Below are 24,122 nucleotides of genomic sequence, written 5' to 3' on the forward strand. Positions count from 1 at the left end.
CCAAACTTCAGTGTTTGTGAATGTATTTGAAATAGGCAAATGTGACATTTGTGCTGCTGTTGAGAGCAACAACTAGGTTGTTATAAATGGTTTTGATATGAATTAAAGACAAATATCTTTATAGTCAGCAGATGTAACCTTGCAGCAATTCTTCATCAGGTAGCCCTAAAGATCATTTAATCATTCACTGGATTAATTCTTCTTAATTCCCTGATGCCCAAAGTATGGCATGCAAATCAAACAAAACCAAAATTGTTGCAAAAGACAGGTGTTTTCATAATTCACCCAGATACCATTACAGCAAAGAACTTACGCTATTCATAATGAAGAACAAAAAATTAATCCATTCAACAGTTTCTTAATGCAACAATTTAGCAGAGTGCAAACCCAAATAAAACCAAGGGAAAATTTGAATCCTTGTTTCCCCAAATTGAAATATTTAAACTGCTAACCTACAGCTTCTCTGTTTGCTGTTACCCACCAACAATAACTGTGTACAGTAATTTGAATCCACTAAATTGTTATCTTTGACTTTGCAGCGAATTGAAATAAAGGCTTTGCTGACAGCACAGAAAGTAAAAACCAACATAATTTTCCAAAAAAGACAGGCAAGTCACAAAGGACAAACAGTATTACCTTAAATATATTCTAAAAGAGTCAAATTTAGTAAGCAGAAATGAGCACACAATGATGTCTCACTCATGAAGGACATAGAAGCGTTCTTTAAGTGCCTCATCACACCAGACCATGGATCCACTTTAAATTCGGTTTCTGCCTCCTGCAGAATTCTGGGGTTTGTAGTTTGGTGAGGCCCAGGACCTGTCTGACTGAGCTGTTTAAAGGCTCCTCCTTAAAGTGGATTTAAAGTTGATCCAAACTCTAGTGTGATGAGGTCCTAAGAGAAACATTTGCAGTATATATGACAGGTTTGATTTCTGATCCTTAGATTGTCGTGTCAAGAGATGTAGATCATCTACAGGCTCAGGAGGGAGAGTCTTGTATCGTCTGTGAAGAGAGATGTCATCGGGGCCCATCCTTGCGTTGAAATCTCCCCCCAGAACTACTGATGCGGTTGGATTTTGGAGTATGAGTTCAGCAACATACTTTTCCAATTCCTTCCATCAGGCTCTTGTCTGTGTTTTCCTCCTCAATGGGGGCATATATACATTAACTACCATTAATGTTTCAAAATGATGGGCCCAATTTCAAAGCAGTATATTTCACAGTGGCAATATGTTTCAATTACACGAAAGATTGCAAACAGTTTAATGTGTTATCAGGTTATTAGGTTTTACTAACCATTTTGAACCAGAAACAAATGTAAAAAAAATAACTCCACAAATGGGGAATAGCTAATGTTGCACAGTTGCCATTTTTCAAATGACTGAGGCTAAGGGCTGTTTGAGTGCTGGGAAAGGCATCTAGCAGTAATCACCTCAATCCTTATGTCCCACTCCTTCAAGGGGCAAGAATTTCATTCATGGGTGGCTTGTGGGTGCAGAAATATAGTGATTTCAAATAGGGTCTATCTTTTTGAAACACCCTGTATATATAACCAAAGACAATAGAATATATTTTTTCCACAATTGTTATACAAATATTCAAGTGACAGCATATATCTGTGTGAGATGCAAATCCAGAATAATCCATTCTTAGCCATTCTAAAATGCTCTGTATCTCATGCTGAATAGTGATGTAAAGCAGTGAGACAAGAAACCAACAAGTTCTTGGTCACTAGTAGTGATAACAATTCAATTGCTAACCTTAAATCCTGATCTCTATTCTTATACTAAAAAAACCCTTGGACCCAAGTTTCTTTTTTAAAAAAATCAGGCACCAATGGAGCAAACAGCACAAAAAGATTTAGCAGTAAAGGCCATACTGTCTAGGCCTCCTAAGAACTAATACATGTACTTGGTTTTAGAGAACTTATAAAATACAGGTTGCACAATACAGGTTATTTACAATACAGAAGAGGCCCATAGCTTCCATGCAGCCTCCAGGTTCCCAGGTTTGAACAAATAGCAACGTTTTTCAATTGTCTTAGAGCCAGTCCATTTTCTAAAACAGGACACATCTCTCTTAGGTCTAAAATGGCCCAGGGGATCCCAACACTAGAAGATATTTTGGATAATAAAACAAATGCAGGGCATACAGCATTCCAAGATCTCTTAAAGGGCTAATATAGCCCCTTAGCCCACATGTCCCCACAGTTGCAAGAAGTATTGCAGAATATAATATAGGTTTTTGTCCTGTCAAGAGCGACTTGAGAAACTGCAAGTCACTTCTAGTGTGAGAGAACTGCCTGCTTGCAAGGACTTTGCCCAGGGGATGCCCAGATGTTTTGATGTTTTTACCATCCTTGTGGGAGGCTTCTCTCATGTCCCCGCATGGGGAGCTGGAGCTGACAAAGGGAGCTCATCTGCGCTCTCCCCGGATTTGAACCAGAAACCTTCAGATCAGCAACCCAACCTTCAAGTCATCAGGCCTGCCGGCACAAGAGTTTAACCCACTGCGCCACTGGGGACTCCTAATATAGGTTGTAGTGCATACAAACTTTTTCCTCTCCCCACCTATCTAAGGTCAGCACTATGCATAACCATGGTATCCAAGATTAAACAATTTCATAATCTGTGCTTAGTCCTGCTAGTTACTAATTTAAGACTATCTCTGAATATCTCCTACCTAATGATATCCATGGCCTGGTAGATAATTTCAGATTGGTCCACTCCAATCACCTTTTTTGCACCTGCTTTGGCAGCAAACATGGACAGGATTCCAGTCCCACAGCCAACATCCAGGACAACCTAGTGAAAAGGAAGTTGAACAATTAAAACAGCATATTTAGCTTGCACAATGAAGCATTACAGATAAACCCTCAACCTTCTTATTAAAAAATCAAGGAAGATTCAAAAATGAACAAAGTACAGTAGTCTCACTTATCCAACCTTTGATTATCCAATGTTCTGTATTATCCAACGCAGTCTGCCTCCTGACCGGATCCATAGCTGTTTCTCTAGGCAACAATTCTATCTTTATTAGTAGTCAATTTTTTTAGTAGTCAATGTTTTCAATGCATTCCGATGTTTTGGTGCTAAATTCGTAAATACAGTAATTACTACATAACATTACCATGTATTGGACTGCTTTTTCTGTTGATTTGTTGTAAAACATGATGTTTTGGTGCTTAATTTGTAAAATCACAATGTAATTTGACGTTTAATATTGCTGAATTATTAGACTGGAAAGCCTGGTAGATGGAAGTAAGTGATTTTTTTTTTTTTTGCATTTATGCATTCCTTATCAACCCAGGGTTTGGAGTAATGATGATGTTGCCTATGTGAAACTGTGTTGAAGCTTCCTATTTCGTTGCCAGGTTTAGCTGCCCAGAGGGACACCCTTGCTGCTGCTGGAGGAACATCAAGAGGATTGGTGGTTCTCATGAAGCTTTTCCTTGATTTGAATCTAGTGGGAGGAGGATGATAGTCAGGCAGTGGATGGCTTTTGCAATGTTCAACCTTATTTTCTCTCAGTTAGCAACAACTTCTTGTCACACATCAGGGGGGGGGGGGGCAATGCCAGCTAGCTTGTAGAGTTTATCAACAGGTGTAGGTTTAAGGCATCCTGTGATTATTCTGCATGTTTCTTTCAGTGCTATGTCCACCTGCCTCGCATGGGCAGACTTCTGCCAGACAGGACAGACATACTCAGCAACTGAGTAAGACAAGGCCAGGGCTAATGTTCTTATTCATTGTGGGAAGTTGTTGCTAACTGCGAGAGAAATAAGGTCGAACATTGTGAAAGCCACCCACTACATGACTATCAGCCTCCTCCCACCAGACTCAAATCAAGGAAGGGCTTCATGAGAACCACCACTCCTTTTGATGTTCCTCCAGCAGCAGCAAGAGTGTCCCTCTGGGCAGCTAAACCTGGCAATTCTAACTGGATGCCCCCCCCCCCCATGAGGGTCCTCCTTCAGGGGCAAACCAAAAATGGGCAACTTGGAAGTCCCTAAACAGACTCAGAAGTGGAGTGGGCACATCTAAAGACAACTTGGCAAAGTGGCACTACCTGGAGGAATCCTCCACCTTGTGTGACTGTGGGGCAGAACAAACAACTCCGCATATGTATGCTTGCCCACAATGTCCTGCCTCATGTACGGAGGAGGAGTTGTTTAAAGCTACGGACAATGCGGTTGATGTTGCCCGCTTTTGGCCTAAAACTATTTAGTTGCTTGTGATTTCCTTTTTTCATCATTTTAAAATGTATTTGTTATGCAATGTTTTTGACACAAAATAAAAATTAAATGTTGCATATGCATAAAGCTCTTGAACTATTTTGGCAATGTTCTAAAAGCAATTCCAGAACCTTGAACCCAGGTCCAAAGAGTTGGGAAAATCTTGATGAAAGCCTAAGTGAATTTCTAAAATTAGTCTGTTAGAATTGTTCACAATTCTGGTCTGCAAGTGTACTGTCCAGCTGAGGGAGGATTCCTCCTGGGAAGAAACAGTCATCACTTTCCAGACCTCCAGAATACATATGCTGGCAGTGATTTAATCTCCAGCAGCACTCAACAGGATCTTGGCCAATGCAGTCTGTCTTATTAGCCCTTCCCTTGATTCTGTGTGAGGAATAGCCTAGCATTTGCCAAATAGAAAGGGAAAGGTTTCTCTTCTATTCAGAGACTTGAGCATATTCTTGTGGGCTGAGAAATATAATTTCTGGTTTAATCTGAGACATAGCTTAAACTATGCCATTATCTACCCATTTTCATTAGGCATTGTAACTACTGAATTCATCCTAGCTAGTTTAGTTTTCTGACTATACTTGTTTTATGCTCTTCTTGGACCACAATAAATACACACAAACAGGGTTATTACCAACTGTAGTTACAGACTACAGATTCCAAACAAGTACTTCTGCATCAAGTATCACAATTTAAAACTGTATTTCTAACTGGATAACATTATCATGCAAAAGGCAAATCAACTCTTTTCACCCAACCATCTGTCACACTAGGTCAACACAGAAGCAAGACAAAAGACTGACTTTAGGGATGATAAAAGGGAGAAGCTAGCTGACAGCTCTGACATTACATTCAATTTTCTATTAACCTCAAGAAATCCCTAACTATTTCACCTCACATTTCTGAAGCCACCCTCCAACAGAGCATTGTTAATTATCATTAATGTCTGATCAGTCACAAAATGCCAGAAGCCTGACAGGTGAAATTGCTGTACCAGGCTTTTGCTGGGAAGGTATCAAAAACATCTAACAAAAAACAGAGCAAAATATGCCTTAACAATCTGGCAGATTGGCACTCATTGTGCACTGTATATGGAAAGGAAAAATGGCATGGCGTGTTTTTACTGTGCTCAAAGACGACCAGAAAAGGCAAAGCAGAGTATAAGTTTAAAACTAAGTGACAATGTTACTGTTATTCAAGATCACAGTTCAGAATAGCCCTAGACCACAGCTCAGAGGCTGAAAACATGTTCTACATGTAGAAGGTCCTAGGTTCAATCTCTGGCATCTTCAAATAGATCTAGGAAAGAATTCATCCTGAAATCCTGCAGAGCCACTTCAAGTCTATAGCTAAGGAGGTCAGTGTTTTGACTTTGTATAAGGCTAAAAAGCTAAACTCTTTCGTTGTATCTACAGTGAAACAACTTTTATTTGATCTTCCATCTCAGTTTACACTTGTCAAAACACTGCACTATGTTACTTATCAGAAGAAGCGAGTCATAAAGAGGTGTCACAGGTGTATTAAAAACACACATGCTCATGTTCTGCAGATCTTTATCTAAATCTGTTCATAACAGATATACCTCAGTTCATGAAACAGATGTGTTCCAGGGCATTACCTCTGAAACAGAAAATTTGGTAGGCACCAGAGGCAAATATATTATCGAAAGAATACACACACGAATAACAAAGAACAGTTCAACATGTCATAGCGTACTTTTAAGTCAAAACTAACTATATGCATGTGAAATGAAACAATAAGCTTGCCTAAAAAAAAAAACCATTCTAAACCTTCCAGAGATGATCTAAAGACTTCTTCCAAGAAGCCTTCTCAGGATGACTTTTATCTTTCACCAGCTTCCATTTTCCTTAAGATTTCTATTTTTGCAGACATTGACTATGTCTTTTAAAGAAAAAAATTGGGGTTTTTTGTGAACTAGGCATATCTGTCCTCTCTTTTTTTCTCCCTTTTGTTCTTGATGCATGCTGAGTAAGGTTTTCTGGAGTGAATCTCATTTAATTTGCCTGTTCTAAGTAAGCACACATGTCTACAGCAGAATTAGCTAGAAGAGAATACAGTCATCCTTCAGATGCAGTTTAAGGATTCATGGATTTCATCATTTGCAGATTGTTGTGTATGACATTGCCTCTGCTGTTGCCCTACAAGTGACCAAAAATATGTTCTCTCCAGACATTTGTAGGTTCCTCAGTGTGAGTCTGCAGTCAGCCTCTATCAGATATTGACCACAGAATCATGCTGGAAGACCTAAAAATCCTTGTAAAATGTTTTTAAAATAAGCCTATATTTTCGGTTTTTCCACTTTTGTGAGGGTTCTGTGCCCCTAACCCTATGCCAATGTGGAGGACAAACTGTATAATACTGATCTGTCCCAGGTCAAGTGTTACTGCTTGCACATTTAACACTGATACACCACTGCAAAACCCACACCCAAAGGTTGTGTTCTGCAGCCATCTTTCACCAGCCTCCCAAAACTCAGAAAAACTTTCTCATATACAAAGGATGAGGATGAAAAGGGAGACTAGGCAGGTGAAAAAAGAAGCTTCACTGTCAGAGGCTTTGTTAACTGAGGTATGCCTATATTTGAACAAATTGTCTAATACAAGGAGAAAATGTTATAAATTATTTTGTTCATCCACAGTTTAGCTTCAAGGCTGTGCCAGATCTTCACAGCAGAAAAGTAGGGCATCACAGTTCCTCCAGGAATGTTTAAATTTTGATAAGACAGCATAAGTAACACAGGAACCACCACTAATCATTTGCCAGAAGATTATCTGAATTAATCCAAGAAGGAATATTTCCTAAGTGTGTATATGTTACTTTGCTTGAAAGATGCTGTTATGAAAACATTTTATAATAAATCTATTCATTTTTGTAAAATAACTTAAAATATTGAAAATAATACAAGCCAACAATGCTGTTAATTCAGTTTTCAGTGTTATTACTCCTAGTGCTGATAGGAGAGTAATTAAAAACAAAGACAAATGCCAACTGTAAAATGTGATGAAAAAGGTTCATAGAAAGGAAATTTTAAACTTTACACAATAGTGGCTTGTTTCATTTGAAATATTAATCAGGGATTCTTACAAATACAGGCAATCCCCAAGTTATGAACAAGATAGGTTCTGTAGATTGCTTCGTAAGTTGAATTTGTTTGGAAGTCAGAACAAGTACTTTTTTAACTGTAACTCTAGCCAAAAATATTGTTAGCTTTGAATGATATAGGGAAGGGTTAACACTCCTGTGGTATTTGTTTTGTTTTCTGTCTGTGCTACTGTTCAGAAGATTTCACCTCTATCCCTGTGAAAATTGGATTTTGAAAAAAAGGCATGTTGTGGAATCAAAGCTTGGTGATATAGCTTCAGTGAAGACACCTTTTCCCCATGATAACTCTTCCGGGAGTGAATTTCCCTTCCTAGAGGTAGATTTCGCTCACTTCCTGTTGTCTCACCCCCGTTCTTAAATATGAGTCATATGTAAGTCAAATATTTGAAACTCAAGGACTACCTGTACTCAGTTGAATACATTGCAGAAGAATTCAGACGTCAACAGAAAATAGTTTCCCCCATATTAAAGGCCCATAACAACAAATAAAATTCTAACTGGATGGCCCCCATGAGGGTCTGCCTCCAAGGGCAAACCAAAAATTGGCAACTTGGAAGTCCCTAAACAGACTCAGAAGCGGAGTGGGCAGATCAAAAGGCAACTTGGCAAGGTGGCACTACCTGGAGGAATCCTGCACCTTGTGTGACTGTGGAGCAGAACAAACAACTCCACATATGTATGCTTGCCCACAATGTCCTGCCTCATGTACGGAGAAGGAGTTGTTTAAAGCTACGGACAATGCGGTCGCTGTTGCTCGCTTTTGGTCTAAAACTATTTAGCTGCTTGCAATTTCCTTTATTTCATCACTTTTAAATTTATTTATTATGCAATGCTTTTGACAAAAAATAAAATAAACAACAAACACACAAAAAATTGGTATGCATTCTTACAATCTCATCAGATGGACTTCTGGCTCCATTTCCATGTGCTTTGGAAATGGAACCCCCAGGGGTGCCCCACAGAGGCCATCATATGACATAAAGACACATCTGGTGGGACTCTATGGGGTTCCATTTCCGCAGCACATGGAAGTGGAACTCTAAAGCTGTCTTCAGGGGTTGGGTATTACCTGACTCCAAACAGCAGAAAGCAGGGGAAAGAAGGACCTTGCCGCAGAAAGGACATGGGATGGCTGGCCATCACAGAAGACACGGAAAGATGGGAGGGAGTGGGGTAAAACGGTTCCCTCCTCCCCCCTCCCCCCCCCCCCCGCTTGTCTGATGGAAGTCCTTAGAACTGTATCACTGCAGCCAGAACCATTACATTTAACTGCAAATTGTATGTATTAGTGGGTTATGTATCTAGTTTTTGTATCCTTTCCTCACAAATATGATCCTTTCTGGAGCTTGCATGTACAGAAACTGTGTTTTGTTATATTTCATTACAAAAATCTATGCTTTTTGTTTTCCTACTTCTCAGATGACAAAATCTAAGATACCTATGGGGAGACAGATAATGTGCAGCAGACTGCCATAGCCTCTTTATTCCACACTGTATTTACATTTTTACTTGTACAAACCATGGCTTTTATGTTTTTAAATTTAACAAATATGCCAAATACTGCAATTTTATATGACAAGTACAGTATGTTATTAATGGAGCACTTTGTGTTGCTAAAGTAGTAAAATAAATTTAGGTTTTATATGAGGATAAATACTGAATATATGTCAATTTTCCTAAAAGGATGGGGTGGGGCAGAAATTTTTCAGAAATATGCCATTTCTGCACACAGCAGCAAAATATAGTGCCTACTATTGTTCTCATTAACTAAAAATGTTTAACTCCTTCCCGGGGGAACTGCATCTGAATCTAATTCTTCATGCATTTATCATACATTGTACGATTTGGAAATTAATGTGAATTACTGTAAATAAGAGTCATTGGCCCTATTTTCAATCTCTGTGTAAGAAAAGGAAGCAAGAGGAGCTTCTATAAAACCATGCCATTATTAATGAACACTCAAGATAGCGCAATGAACAGCAGCAATACTGCACAGCTTTTCCCTTATCAGTGCTCTGCACTCTCTGGCAGCTGCATAATGTTCTCTGTGCAATAGGACCCAAGAACACTCGATCAAAGCTTGTCAAAACATCATTCTCCCCATTCTAAAAAAGAAATCTCATTTCAAGAACCTCTTATTACTTCAGCTGGAAGAACATAGAGTTATAAAGTGGGCCTACTTACCTTATCTCTAAAGATGTGAGGATTTTGATATATGAAATCACGATAGCTTTCGGTGCGCACTTTATCCTAATTAAAACAAAATCAAAGCACTCTCTTCAATTTATTATGACATGGCAGCATCCTGAGCTATTTTAATTACTTTTGAAAAATTTCCCATCCCATTACCATTTTTGAAAAGGATTTTTCCGACAATCCATTTTTAAAGTTCAGATTCTGATCAGGAAGCACTGAATTGACTTTCTTTTTGGTATGTTAGTGAGCATGAGCACAATCACTTATAAATTAAACATATACAGTGTAAAATATCACTTTAAAAGCAAAAGGTTAACTGCTAAAGTTGCTTTTATGCTGTCTCGTTTTTCAAGAGCCATATTAATAATAAAAATATTACAAGATTAATGGAGTCTAAGAACATTCTCCTTAGATCTTATATCTAAGATGTGACTGTAAATGTGATATTAAAGTAGGCTGCATCTACACTGTAAAATTAATGCAGTTTCACACCACTTTATCTGCCATGGCTCAGTGCTGTGGAATCATGGGAGTTGTAGTTGAGTTGTACAAGGTCTTTTGCCTTCTCTTGGTACCTCATCAAATTATAAATCCCAGGATTCCATAGCATTTAAAGTCTTGCATTGATTCGAAAGTATCGATGCACCCTTAATAATATACCACTGGTGCTCTTATTGTATGACTATTCTTCACATACAGGGGAAAAGCAAACTGCTCTATTCCTTGGACATAAATGAGGAATATGTGGTACTCCAGGTATTGCTGGACTGCCACACTCATCATTCCTCACAGCTGACGATGCCTCTTTGGGAACATCTGGAGGACCACACTTTTCCCATGCCTATCCTAGGAGATTTCTGGGAAGTCAGCCCATAAATTCATGGAAAGGTACAAAACTAATAGCTGCAATGAAGGTTTCTAAGCCACTCTACAGCAAATTCTTCAGTGCTCACTCAATGTGCGTAGCGAGGTACTGGAGGTGTTCCCATTTGTGCACCTGAATAGACATAGTACACTTATACGTGAGCTGGCTGCGTAACCCATTTCAGCAACCAATATCATTCCTTTAATATGCGTAGGCAGAGAGACAAACTACCCACAAACCATATGCTTGACTATCCCCACAAACGACTAGAGAACCAATCAGCAATGAAAAGGAAGACAGTCCTCGTGATTTTATTTTTAGCTCTTCTTGACAGTGGTAAAAAAAAGTATAAAGCACAAAAAGAACAGCTTAAAAAAGGAGAGAAGCTCAGCTTGCATACAAATTTGACACTGCACCAGTTAGATGCAACACCAAAAGGATAAAAGGACAATACTATGCAGCAGCAAGCACCCGAAAACTTAAAGGTATGAAAGCAAAGTCATAGTTAAAGCTACGTAACCATATTACTGCTTTTTGAAAAATGAAGTTTTGAAATCAGAATTCGAGGAAGGAACCTGAAATATGTATAATAATCTACCTTTAAATCTCTGAACATATTTTCACTTGAATGTATTTGTATGCTTCAACCATCAAGGGACTGTGCTATGCAGCTTTCCATCCTTTGGATTGCGCAGAACACCAACTGCAGTGCCAAGATTATACAGTGCCCATTCCTGGGGGATCTGGCTATCTACCTCGCTGGACATGTCCAGATGGCCATTTTAAATAACATCGCTTGCATGTGAATTTACAGCACTGTTCTTCAGGTGCTTTAGTTTTTACTGCTGCTAGATTTCATAGACACATACAGCTGCTGTGTTCCAACTTGCACCAATGGTCCAGCAACAGCATCCTAGATTTCAGACAGGGTTTTTTTTTTCTCACTGTTCATCATGAACCAAACCTACAAGCTCTTGCATACACATCTCTAATGTTATATTACAGCCCTTACAAATTTCAATCATTTAATTGTTGTTTCACTATACTAAATGAAAGCCATCTTTTGGAGCCAGTTTTAGAAGGATATATGGGATATAAACTTTCAAATAAATCTTACAAGAGTCATGGTGTTGCTTAATGAAAGGATTAGTAGGAGGTCTCGTTTGATTAAATATGCAGAATCTAACTTTTAAAAGCTCTCAGCCACAAAAGCAATCAGCTGCAAAGCTTTCAGACTTCATTTGTCACAATTATTGGTGCCTAAACTTAACAGATTTTCAACTGCTGTCTTCAATCCATGCATGGTCACTCATGGAAGTGTCAATCATTTATACTGGGGGCACTGTGAGCTCTTTTCAACTTTTCACCATCAGTTCTCTATTTCATCACAGTGCTAATGTGGTCAAACACCCTATAGATTGATAAGCAACAGTAGCAAAACTCCCGAGTATAAAGGAAATACGGACAACGTTGAAGTCTAGAAACATCTGGCAGGCTGCATATTCCTACCCTTGTCTTAGCCTTAGCCATAGCTAACACACATAAACTGTAACGGTTCAATATCAAATGATCAGAAGCACAATGTAGGATGATCCACAAAATGTGTTGTCAACTGACATTAAATGAGCTTTGAATTATGGTGACACTACAAAGCCATTTTGTTATAGTAACCCTTCTAATGTCTTACAAACTCAGGGTCATGACTTTTTACCTGGAATGCAGTCTTCCTCTTTCCTACTGGATTCCGTTTTGCAAACAGTATCATCTTTACTAATGCATCATGTCTCATTATATGTCCAAAATATGATAACCTAAGCTTAGTCATTTTGGCTTCTAGGAAGAATTTAGTCTTCATTTATTTTAGAACTCATTTATTTGTCTTTGGGGCAATCTGTGGTATTAACAAACTGGTCCTCCAGCATCAACTTGTGAATTAGTTGATTTTCCCTATAAGTTTTCTTCACTGTCCTGCTTATTTGTTTATTGGATTTATATTTTGTCTTTCTCCTGAGATGGGGATTCAAGACAAAAATACTATAGCATAGATTATACTGACTCTGGTATTCAATTACATATGCCAAGATCTTTTCCCCAATAACTTCAGCTCTCACTCAAGAGTGACTACAAAAGTGCTGTTAATTTCACTTTTGCACTATAGTGGATGTATTGCATCTGCATATCAGGTGATGTAACCATGAATTATTTTTCAATTATAGTAGAGTCTCACTTATCCAAGTTTCTGGATTATCCAAGCCATTTTTGTAGGCAATGTTTTCAATATATCGTGATATTTTGGTGCTAAATTCGTAAATACAGTAATTACAACATAACATTACTGCGTATTGAACTACCTTTTCTGTCAAATTTGTTGTAAGTCCAAAAGCAAGATCAAAATGGGAATATATATAGGGTACTGCTGAGCACTGCACATGTGCAAATAAAATAAAATAAATTAGGCCCCAAAGTGTTTTATAAAAAGTCATGTTTTGACTTGGTGACAGAATGAAACCAGTATCAGTGTGAAGTAAATTGAGGAAAATGACTGAATATCTCAAAAGCTGTTGCTGGGGTTTAGAGAACTAAGTGCTGAGGGGGGGGGGGGGTGCATCCTGGAACATTGTCTAAAAAAATTTTAAAGTCTGAAAAGCAACTAAGGGTGAAATTACCCTGTAGAATTAATGCAGTGTGACACCACTTTAACTACAATGGCTCAATCCTATGGAATCATGGGAGATGTAGTTTACAAGAGCTTTATCTGTCTCTGTCAAAAGGTGCTAGTGCTCCACCAAATTACAACTCCTAGGATTCCAGAGCATTGATCAATGGCAATTAAAATGATGTCAAACTGCATTAAACCCCCAATGAAGATGCACCCCTGGAGTGAAATGCACCCTGCTTCAGGTGCCCAAAGCAGTGTATGTAATAGCTTGCTGTGGCTCTCCAATGGGGCATCAGTTCTTCACACTCTGGCTTGTGGTCATGAATGGTGAGACTCTGCTTTTGCTGTAGAGGAGTAATATTTTTTAAAACTTGAAATATAATTTTGGGTTTCAAAACTCCCATTGTCTCTCAACATTAGTCAAACTAGCTGGGATGTACAATTACCAAAGGTTAAAAGACCACTTTGCCCTCCCAGGTTCCTTTGAAGGCCTCACTCTTCACTGAAAAATGTTGATTCCTACTACCATATCATTTTATGCCCAGAGAAATCTTTTTAAAACATAAATTCAGGAACTAGAGTGTATTGTGTGGGAAGGAATTTTGAGCAAAACTATTTCTTTTGGGGGCTCAAAATGGGGCAAGCCCACTCCAGAATGAGTAATCCAGTCAGTAGAACTAAAATTCCAGCCCATGAAAGAGCATAATTCAAAGGCTGCCATCATGTTCAGTAGTTAATGAAATTCTAAGGTGGAGTTACAATCCTGTAACTTTGGGGATTTATGTTTACAGTTGATAGTGACTGAACATAAACCACAAAATCTGCTTTATTAGTGTGACAGCACTCCAGCTGAAGGCTTCCTGAACACTGCAGGTCAAAATGTAGTGAAATGACATTTGCAACACTCTCCCAGGCAAGGGAGACAAGCAGTTGTGGCAGAAGCCTGAAGGACCCCTCCAGCTGCACTCTCTCAATGGACCCAGTAACTTTGAAGGGTACTACAGATGTCATTACTAGTGCCCTAATCTGCTGCATCCTTTGACTGGGGCATTACCAGGCTGAAAAACAAAGTGCTAGGGTAGAATCAACAGACAGAACTATGACAGTGTAGCTCCTAGTTCTGATGCACGATACTAGCTAGAATATCTTAAAATACTGGGGAGGCAAGTAGGTGGCAAATTTCAATTCCAGTTAAATTCTGCTGGTGTCATAACTGAATTCCACAGCAGTGTCTGTGAATATTTATCTATCCAAATACTGGAATGTAAGCTCATATAGGGTATAGCCCTTTAGATCTTAGTCAAGGTATTTATTCTTATGTGTCCAGAGTAACTACCACCAAGTACGGACAGGGTTAAAAATGCAGCTACACTGCAGCATATATGGCAAATAGCTTTGTGGCCATCCTCACAGACAGAAAGACACATTTCTCCTCGTTTCCTAACCTTTATCATCTCTTCGTGAATGCCATAGTGCCCATAGGAGCTGAAGTAAACATCCTCCTCGCTCTCCTGAAGATCCGCAATGCTGCTGACTGATGAGCCACTTCTGACTTCTGTGTTCATCACAAAATCCTGGGCAAATTGTCTGTAATCAGTTTGAAACATACCCTTGAGATACAGGGATGGGACCATTAAAAAAGGAGGAAATGTATGGAGAGGAAGCACAGTTTTTATAGAGCAATCATCTTTTTACAGAGCAAAGCTCCCTCTGCTGGCTGCTGAGCAGAAATTTCCTAATTAAAAATGTAATGCAGGTTGAATACCCATTATCTGAAATGCGTGGGAGGAGAAGTGTTCTGGATTTCGTATTTTTTCAGATTTTAGAATATTTGCATATACAGTAGAGTCTCATTTATCCAACGTAAACAGGCCGGCAGAACGTTGGATAAGCAAAAATGCTGGATAATAAGGAGGGATTAAAGAAAAGCCTATTAAAGGTCAAATTGCGTTATGATTTTACAAATCAAGCATCAAAACATCATGTTTTACAACAAATCAACAGAAAAAATAGTTCAATACATGGTAACGTTATGTAGTAATGGCTGTATTTATGAATTTAGCACCAAAACATTGGAAAGTATTGAAAGCATTGACTACAAAAACACTTGACTACTAAAAGGCAAACTGCATTGGATAATCCAGAATGTTGGATAAGCGAAGGTTGGATAAGCGAGACTCTACTGTAAATAGGATATCTTGGATATGCAATCCAAGTCTAAACACAAATTTCACTTTTTGTCTCAGAGTGATTTGGCAGAAAAGTTGTATCTCTGGCAACACGCATTTTTAAACTGTATGGAAAGCCAATTTTCCTCTCTAACCCAGCGGTTCTCAACCTGTAGATCTCCAGGTGTTTTGGCCTACAACTTCCCGAAATCCCAGCCAGTTTACCAGCTGTTAGGATTTTTTGGGAGTTGAAGGCCAAAATATCTGGGGACCCACAGGATGAGAACCACTGCTCTAACCCATTCAGTTAAACAAATACGTTGTTGAACTTCCAGTGGCCTTTAAATAGCATCATCTACCTAGTTTAATATAACACATTCAAGATTGCTGCCAAGATTCTGCAACAAGAAAAAACAACCCTTCAGTCAAATCAATACCTCATTTTTTGAAGATCCTCTTGGGCTCTGGCCAATGCATCTTCTGCCAGCTCTGCTCTGTGCTCTGCCCATTTCAAACGCTCAAGGAGCGATGAAGCCTCAGGTAGACCATTAGGATAAGGCATATTAGTATAATCAAGAAGATCATCTATATCTGGAAAAGAACCAGAAGAAGTTGCCCCACAAAGGTTAAGATTTATCAAGGTTTGAGTATCCAAAGTATATGGTTTCTGTATGCTGAAGGAAACTCTGAATTATGTTTGTAAATCCTCAGGCTCCACTCATGAACTAAGAAGTAGTAACACAGAAAAACTCCTCTGGCAGAAGCAGTTATTATTACATAGAGTTTGCCAAAGGCTGAGATGAAGCCATTTTCCCATGCTATTTCTTCACAGGTTCTGCCAGATCCTCAACCTACACAAGTATATGTTTCATTTACAATGTAACTCTTCTAATTAGCAGTTAATCCACATTATGTTTCCCTGCTGTCAAATTATCTTATTCCTGTTCAACAAAATAGACAAAGACAAAAGTGGGACCAGCTCAATGTGTGGGACACACTCAAGTTAGTCATAAACTTCTGAATTCTGTCTAAAAATGTGAGTCTCAGCTTGGATGTTGGAGACCCTAAACAAGGTATTCCTGAATCACCCAAGAGGACCTCACCTAGCTACATAGGGAAGCAGGGGGAGGAGGCGCAGAAGAAAACCAGCAGAACATCAGCCTGAAACCCACATTTAAAATCCGAAGACTATAGCAGGCAGTGGAGACAGAACTTTAACAGACCACATCTGCACCATTTTTCTCTCCCACAGGCTCTGATGGTGTCTGTGCAGCAATTCATTTGAACATAACTGGATAAAGTTTATCCTTCCTGGATCATCTAACCTGGGACTCTGCCACATATGTCTAGGATTAATTCCTGGATGGCATATATTTGACTATTAACGGATCTGGCTTTCAACAGAACTTTCAAACTTTCTTACAAACTGGCTCTGTTGGTTTTATTGACCACATAATAATTTTAATAACTATTAAATGAATGTTAATTGTGGTTTGTATAAATGTAATTTTATGTCTTTATGTTAGATGTAACTGACAGGTTATGTTATTCTTTAATTTCTGGTTGTACATTATACTTTTGTCTTAGATGCTGGTTTATTTTGGGATCTCGTTGGTTTGTTATTTGTGCTTGTATTTATGAATGTACTATAACATTGAATGTTTGCCATTTTTGTTGGAATCCACAGAGTCCCCTCAGGGAGATAGGGCGGAATACAAATAAAAATTATTATTATTATTATTAACTAGTACAGCAGAGTTAATACAAGATACGTTATTTTCTATTCTGCCTTTCCACCAAACAAGGCATTCAAAAAATCTAGCAATAACATTCAAATACAAATAAATGCAACAAAAATATAAATGGTTAAACACAATTTAAAATAAATTACTCTCTTGCAGGGACTTCCAGAACCTGGAATAGTCATAGAATCTTATTCATATCCCTGACAGATACGTGAAGGCTGTGGAACCAAGAAACAGGTTTCCTCAAAAGATTTTAAAATCCAGGTAGGTTTCAAAGGGAGAATATAATCTTTAGGTCACAAGGCAGAATCATCAACCCACATTCAGAGTCTCTCTCTCAGTCGCATAGTTGTTTCTGACCGTTCGTGATCTCATGGACCAGTCCACGCCAGATTTCCCTGTCGGCCGTCGCCGCCCCCAGTTCCTTCAAGGTCAAGCCAATCACTTCAAGGATACCGTCCACCCATCTCTCCCTTGGTCGGCCTCTCTTCCTTTTTCCTTCCATTTTCCCCAGCATCATGATCTTTTCCAAGCTTTCCTGTCTTCTCATGATGTGGCCAAAATACTTCAACTTTGCCTCTTTAGTGAAGCAGAAGCTTGATTTACTCATTTTATGCCTATTATTACTATCACATTGACTCAGAACAAGCCAGTACATTAGTCCCTATCAATATGGAAGGCGGCTGCTTCTTTTTAAACATGGTGCTTGCATGTAAAGTTAAAAGAAACCCTACCAAACTGAAGTAAAAGGTCATCTTCCAACACAGGCTTCAAATATTTCTCCTCTTCCCAAGGAAGTGGGGAACTCACAGAAAGAAAATACTCTGCAGTTGGTTTCTGAAACAGAAGATGGAAACAGACATTCTCAACTCCTTTTAACATACCCAGCATATGCTAAAGCATCTTTACAAAGAATACTGAAGTGGATCAGATATGAAAATCTTATCTCTAGCTAACTACAATCATGTCGTTCGGCATGTCATTTCAGAAAAGTGTTCTGCAAAATACAGAGTCTGTACTATTGCTAGTTGTATATTAACAATTAATCAGAATGTTCTCTAGTCCAGCAGAGTTGGCAACATTAATTGTTACTTCTTGTAAGAAACTAGGAAGTTGTCAAAATGTGAGATAATAAACAAGTATATGAATTGCATGCAGAAACCACCTGACTGGGTTGGTTTAAAGTTGCATCCATACTCCACAAAAACAACACTGAAGTGATGAATTTAATCCTACCAGAGTCATACTCCCAGTTACTTTCCATAGTTTGTCTATACACAGTAATTCTTATAACATACTTTTCCTCCTATTGCAAAGTCACAGGTAACTTTACTCTGAATTTCCTAAACAACAGTTCCAACCTCATGAAAGATTAATTCAGCACTTCCAAGAAGCAACAAAAATTACTATTAACTTTTAGCAACTGTGTATGCAAATACAGTATGAAGAATAATCTTATCCATGTTCCTAAATATTAAGTTTCAATGTTTTCTTACAGTTATTTCTTCATCGGAAACAGGTACTTTATACAATTATGATATTTCAATGAGCAAATCGGTATGAACTTCTTGGTTTCCTAAACCAATCTGAACATTTCACTAAAGAAAAACCCAACACTCCAGAACCAAAGTAGAGTGGCCATGTAAAGTTACATTTCTAGCAGTCAGCGTACCATATGAATTGTGGGTACTTGCTGCAGTCTCAAAGATTTATCAAAGCAGTTACAATCTAGTGAGAGCTAGAGTAGTGTAGTGGTTTGAATGACTCTGGTGATCAGGGTTGAAATCTCAAATCCCCTGCTCAGCTATGAACTCAGGTAAGTCTCTCTCTGTCTCAGAGGAATGGCAAACCTCTACGAAACACATCTTGAATAGAAAAGATGCAGCTTAGTGGCATTGTAAGTCAGAAAAACTCCAAAGCACACAACAAAAGCATCAGTCTAGCATAGACAACTCAAGTCTATTTTCCTGATCTCTGCCTACACTGAAACCTACTGATCCTGTTCAATCTTTTCCTCCTTTCCTTTACTTCAAAGGTAAAAGAAGCCTCCAAAACATTCCTATCTGCTTCCTACTGATACTTTAAACCAAGTTTCAAATATCTTCTTCATCTCTTTTATGTTCAAGCCTCTCCACAAGCAAACACTTTTCTCTTACTAGGGCCAATGAGAGTGGAGGAATTACTGAGATTTGGTGGTCCAAACCAAGACTAAGGGTCTGATGTATGGCACATGTTTTTGCTTCCCTGTTAGTATCATTGGTTATCTTTTGATTTTGATATCCAATATAAAGTCAGTGAATTTCAAAGAAAATAATAATGATAAACAAAATTCGAAATTCTGGGTAAAGATTTTAGTTGGTTCATTGGGAACACAAAACTGTCCTTGAGCATGACTAAAAAGCCCAGCTCTTCATGAACTGTTTCAAATTTGGTTTTCAAGCCAAAAATGAATAGTCATTCACCATGAACACTATACTGCATTATACTTCCATTGCGTATCAGTAATGTAGGTTGCTTTTTTTCCTTTCTCATCAACTTCTGAACTTAATTTTTAAATAGCTTACCTTGTTGCAAAGAGTGAAGAGAATAACTATGAGCTCATTTGGTAATTGACATCCAAGCTTAATAAAGGATACGTACTTACATTTTGTAAAATACATGTGATAAGTATGCAAGTCAGAGAAACCTGTTTAAAATAAGCACATTCCATAGCACAGAATACAGCAACTAAATTATAGACACATTCTGCAGATACAGTATAGTTTTAATATTAGTCTTGTTAATATACTTAGTTTTTCAGAATACTTGGGTTACTTACTTCCACTCTAATGAAGTTTATTAGCTTGATGTAATTGTAGCAGTCAAGTCCTGAAAGAGGAGGAGGAAAAAAACCAGAATTATTTTTAACCAAATATTTACTATTTATATCAGGCCTGTTGAACTATGTCATTATATACTACTACTTTAAGACCAGTTGCCAATTTCTGTACAGAATTATACAACCCAAAAACCTATTCGATTCAGTCATCTCAGGTAGGCTTAGTCTACGTATTGATTGGTTTGTATTTCGCCTTCATCCCAGAATTTGAATCCACAACATCATTAAAAAACAAGCAGCAGTAAAAACACAAAATATGCATTAAAATAAAATGAAATATTGTATATTAAATGCAATCAATCTAATTACATCAAAACCAATTAATTGAAATTAATAATAAACATTTCAATAGCAATAAATAAAATTTAAATTTAGACTTTTGGCAAATTCATCAAAGCCAGAGGTGGACAGATTAGGGAGCTACACTGGTCCCCTGCAAGACTTTAGAGAACTGCATCTCACTGCTGATCCCTGGAAAAATACATTACTTTTTTTTTGCTGCAAAATTATCCTAGTAGATGGGGGAGGGACAATCTCACCATGTATTTTTTTTCTCAAGCCATTTTAGCATGGAGAGAAATAGTTTATTCATAAAAGAAGCTACGTGGAAGCCACTGTATTGGAAAAAGACCTTCCTGAAAACTGACTGGGAGACAGGAGAGAACATATGGGAATGTATGCCAAACCACCTAGAAGCTACAGGTGGCAAAACTGTTTTTTTCAAAAATATGGGGTGGAGCACAAAGAGCCCACATTTTCCCTAACCCTGATCAAAATTCATAGGAAGAAGTTGCTACCTAGTGAAGGCTTTAGAAAGATGATCAGTTCCCTCAGATGGTGGTTCCACAGTCTGGTGTTGGTCACTGAGAAAGTCCTCTCACATGACTTCACCAAAGTTTCCTCTGACCTCCATCACTTTCAAGTAATTAAAGTATTTATTTTCAACAGAACATTTATATGTGCACAAAAGTAACACTGAAACCGCTACACCCCAGTGGATTTTTTACACCACAAATAAAAACAGCAAGTCAACATGTTTCCGAAAGCTTTTTATTCCAATACACATGTGCAAAACTAAACAATCTGGCAGATAAACCTTTCTTAAATAAACAAAGGTACATGTTTCTCCCATGTCATCACCACATGTGCATTGATGGCGGTGCGACTGAAAGTAAGCCTTTCACTGACATCTTAGAACTCACTCATTCAGGGAAATACAGCACACTCTTATTGATGGGTGATATTTTCCAAAACACACACATATACACAGTGGATATCTGAAACCATGAATATATAGCAAGCCATATATTCTATCATTGGCCTAATACATACCACAGACCTAGAGGTCCCTCCGGGGGAGGGGGGATATTTTTGGAGCCTGGGTAAGTGAAACCATGGATATCAAATCTGTAGATAAGGAAGTTGTCCTGTACCCTTTTAATTAATCTGGACCTAAGCCATTTAGGGTTTTAAAAGTTCTAACTAGAACTTTGAATTCTGCATAGAAACATATATAAGCAGTTTCACTCAGCAAACTGGCCACAACATTTTGTGTCTACTGACCTTCTGAACTATTGCTAAAGGAAGCCCCATGTATGGATGGACTGAGATATTATTTTTTAAATGATTTGAGATGCATAACTGCATTTGACACATTGTTATAACATTGTTTTGGAGGACAGGATGGTAGGAATGATTTGCTTGTTACTACTGCATTTTAAAAGATTAGAAAATGAAGTATTACTCATTTTATTTACAGTGTTTGTATCCTCTCTTCGCCCAAAAGGCTACCATTTAAGGTAGATATTGAGAAAGATGTCCATAGAAAGCTTCCAATATATGTTGAGTTTTATTTTTTCAACTATTATAAGTTTTTCATTGATGTTCAATGTGTATAACCAATAAAATTATTGGTTATAATAACTTGTGGAGAACTAACCAGATATCTACATAAAATGCAGAGGTAAACTTACTGTGTTTATGAGCCAACATTCCAACATTGAATCCATGGTCTAATGTACAGTGGCCAAAAACATCTTCTGCTGAACTGAAAAACCTTGAAAAACCAAAAACAAAGATATGAATATATATGTGTACCCTGCTGCGATGTTCATCACCATCATTTATATTCAGCCCTATTTACTGCCAGACACAACAGTCAATTTTAAAACTGAAAAGATAGGCCAAGATTGTCTCCCAGTTTGCAGTCACCACTTACACCTCTTAGAAAACTACTATATTACTCAAATATAACACTCACTTTTTGGCTAAATCACCTTGACAAAATTATGGTGTGCATTAGATTCGCATAATACAGTAAGCTTAGTGCTGAGCCAAAGCAACAGGGAAAGCTGATTCAGGAGCTCCTATTTGAGCAATGTCGTCTGGAATTTAATTGCCATAGTTCAATACTATGTAATCCTGGCATTTGTAGTTTGGTGAGGTGTTCACAGTCTTTGGCAGAGCAGGTTCAAGGCCTTATAAAACTATAGCCCCCCATGACTTCATAGCATTGAACCAAGGCGATTAAACTGGATTCATTCTACAAAATAGATGCACCCCAAGGTTTTCTTTTCCATTGCTGAAAGCTTTAGTGCTGTAAAACTTGCTTTTAAAGAAGGAATTCTAAGCAGGCAGCCACTGTAAAGGCCAAATAACAAAAAGTGTAAAAGCTTCAGAAGAAAAGGAATGTTTGTGGACCATTTGTCCACAATGTCCAGGAATGTTTTGGACTCATTACATTTGTCAGCAAATACTTTGGGGGTTTCAGGATTTTGGAAACTGAGGTACACATTAGATTTGATGGCACATTGGACTCAACTAAATACATAAGAGTTGTTTGAAAGATATGGTCTTTCCCACCATATAGCACAAAGGGCAAATGGAATAAAGCAACACACCTCGGACCAAGAGAAACAAGGCAGCCATTCTCCTATTGCTCTTTCTAATGGGGAAAGAATGGAGAATATGCTTTGAGACACATGGGTCATCTCCAAACACACAACAACCAGTCATACTGCCTCTGTCCTTTAATCTGAAAAGAGGAGAGCTGGTGGTTTGTCCAGCCAAAATATTGCAGAGACTCATCCATAATGAAGCAACTTGAATAATATACCAGCTATAATAATGTTTGCTTCTGCATCAACTACTTCCAATCTGGTGTCATCTAGACATGCTAGACTGAAACTTTTGTTATCAAGTGCATCCATATGAATAACACAACCTTGTTGGAGTAGCTTGCTATGTACAACTGAACAGCCTACAGAGCATTAAATGATCAGGCTGGCACAGCCAAGGAGAAGCAGGTGTAGAATGTTGCATTCTTTAGGATTTTAAAAAACTTATTTTAATAGTCAATCACTGAAGAGCCAGTGGTATAATGCTTTGAGTGTTGTACAAGAACACTGAAGACCAGAGTTCAAAACCCTCTTCTGCCACAGAAACCAACTGGGTGACAAGTCAGGCCCTCTCAGCCACAGAGGAAAGCAATGACATATCCCTTTAGAATAAGTAATGCCAAGAATATGATATATTCATTTTAGGCTTGTGAAAAGATAGAAACAATTTGAAGACACATAACAGCCACAAAATAATCTAAAAAATATCAAGGTCTCCTTAATTAAGACACAGAATACCTGATTCAAATTAGAGGAAAATAGATTCTACCTATATGCTGACTCACCATTCAAGTTGATTGAATGAGCCTACTGTACTTTGGAGTAACCAAAAGGATCCCAACTAAAGCCCTTGCCTTTTCTTATTCTTATGACAGAAGAAAAAAAAGGACACTACCAATGAACAGGGGAACTGTAGTGATAACAATAGCTACTGTTAAATTCAAAACAGGGAAACTTAATTAGTGGACTAGAATTTTAAAAAAGCATAACCCCATATATATTAATTAATCCTTTACCATTTTACTTTTTCATCTGCTCTAAAACTGTCCACGTTTCCCTCTCTTCTTCCCACTTTCCCTCTTTGTTCTGGTTTGCTTCAATTGCTGCAAACTGAGAGCAAAGTGAAAAAGTAGTTTCCACTCACTAATTCAAGGAAGAGAGGAGATCAAGGTGTGGGGGGAAAAAAACAAATTTTAAAGGCTTTGATTGTCATGGCTCAGTGCTACGAAATCCTGGGTGTTTATTTATTTCGTGTCAAAAGCATTGCGTAACAAATACATTTAAAAATGATAGAGGAAATCACAAACAACTAAATAGTTTTAGACCAGAAACGGGCAACATCAAC

General features: G+C 38.1%; 1 protein-coding gene across 2 annotated transcripts in view; it reads right to left on the reverse strand.

The window, feature by feature from the left end:
• The window catches only part of prmt3 (protein arginine methyltransferase 3), a 74,195-nt gene that overhangs the window by 48,123 nt on the left and 1,950 nt on the right, over nt 1–24,122 (reverse strand). For both annotated transcript variants that reach the window (XM_008106190.3, XM_003214675.4), the window contains exons 3-9: nt 21,854–21,936; nt 19,821–19,870; nt 17,737–17,839; nt 15,695–15,848; nt 14,535–14,676; nt 9,554–9,619; nt 2,686–2,807 (exon numbers count right to left, since the gene is read on the reverse strand). In XM_008106190.3, the coding sequence (XP_008104397.1) occupies nt 2,686–2,807; nt 9,554–9,619; nt 14,535–14,676; nt 15,695–15,848; nt 17,737–17,839; nt 19,821–19,870; nt 21,854–21,936 (720 nt within the window). The remainder of the gene's footprint in view (nt 1–2,685; nt 2,808–9,553; nt 9,620–14,534; nt 14,677–15,694; nt 15,849–17,736; nt 17,840–19,820; nt 19,871–21,853; nt 21,937–24,122) is intronic.

Source organism: Anolis carolinensis, chromosome 1 (genome assembly GCF_035594765.1).
Source record: "Anolis carolinensis isolate JA03-04 chromosome 1, rAnoCar3.1.pri, whole genome shotgun sequence".
Taxonomy (NCBI): Eukaryota; Metazoa; Chordata; class Lepidosauria; order Squamata; family Dactyloidae; genus Anolis; species Anolis carolinensis.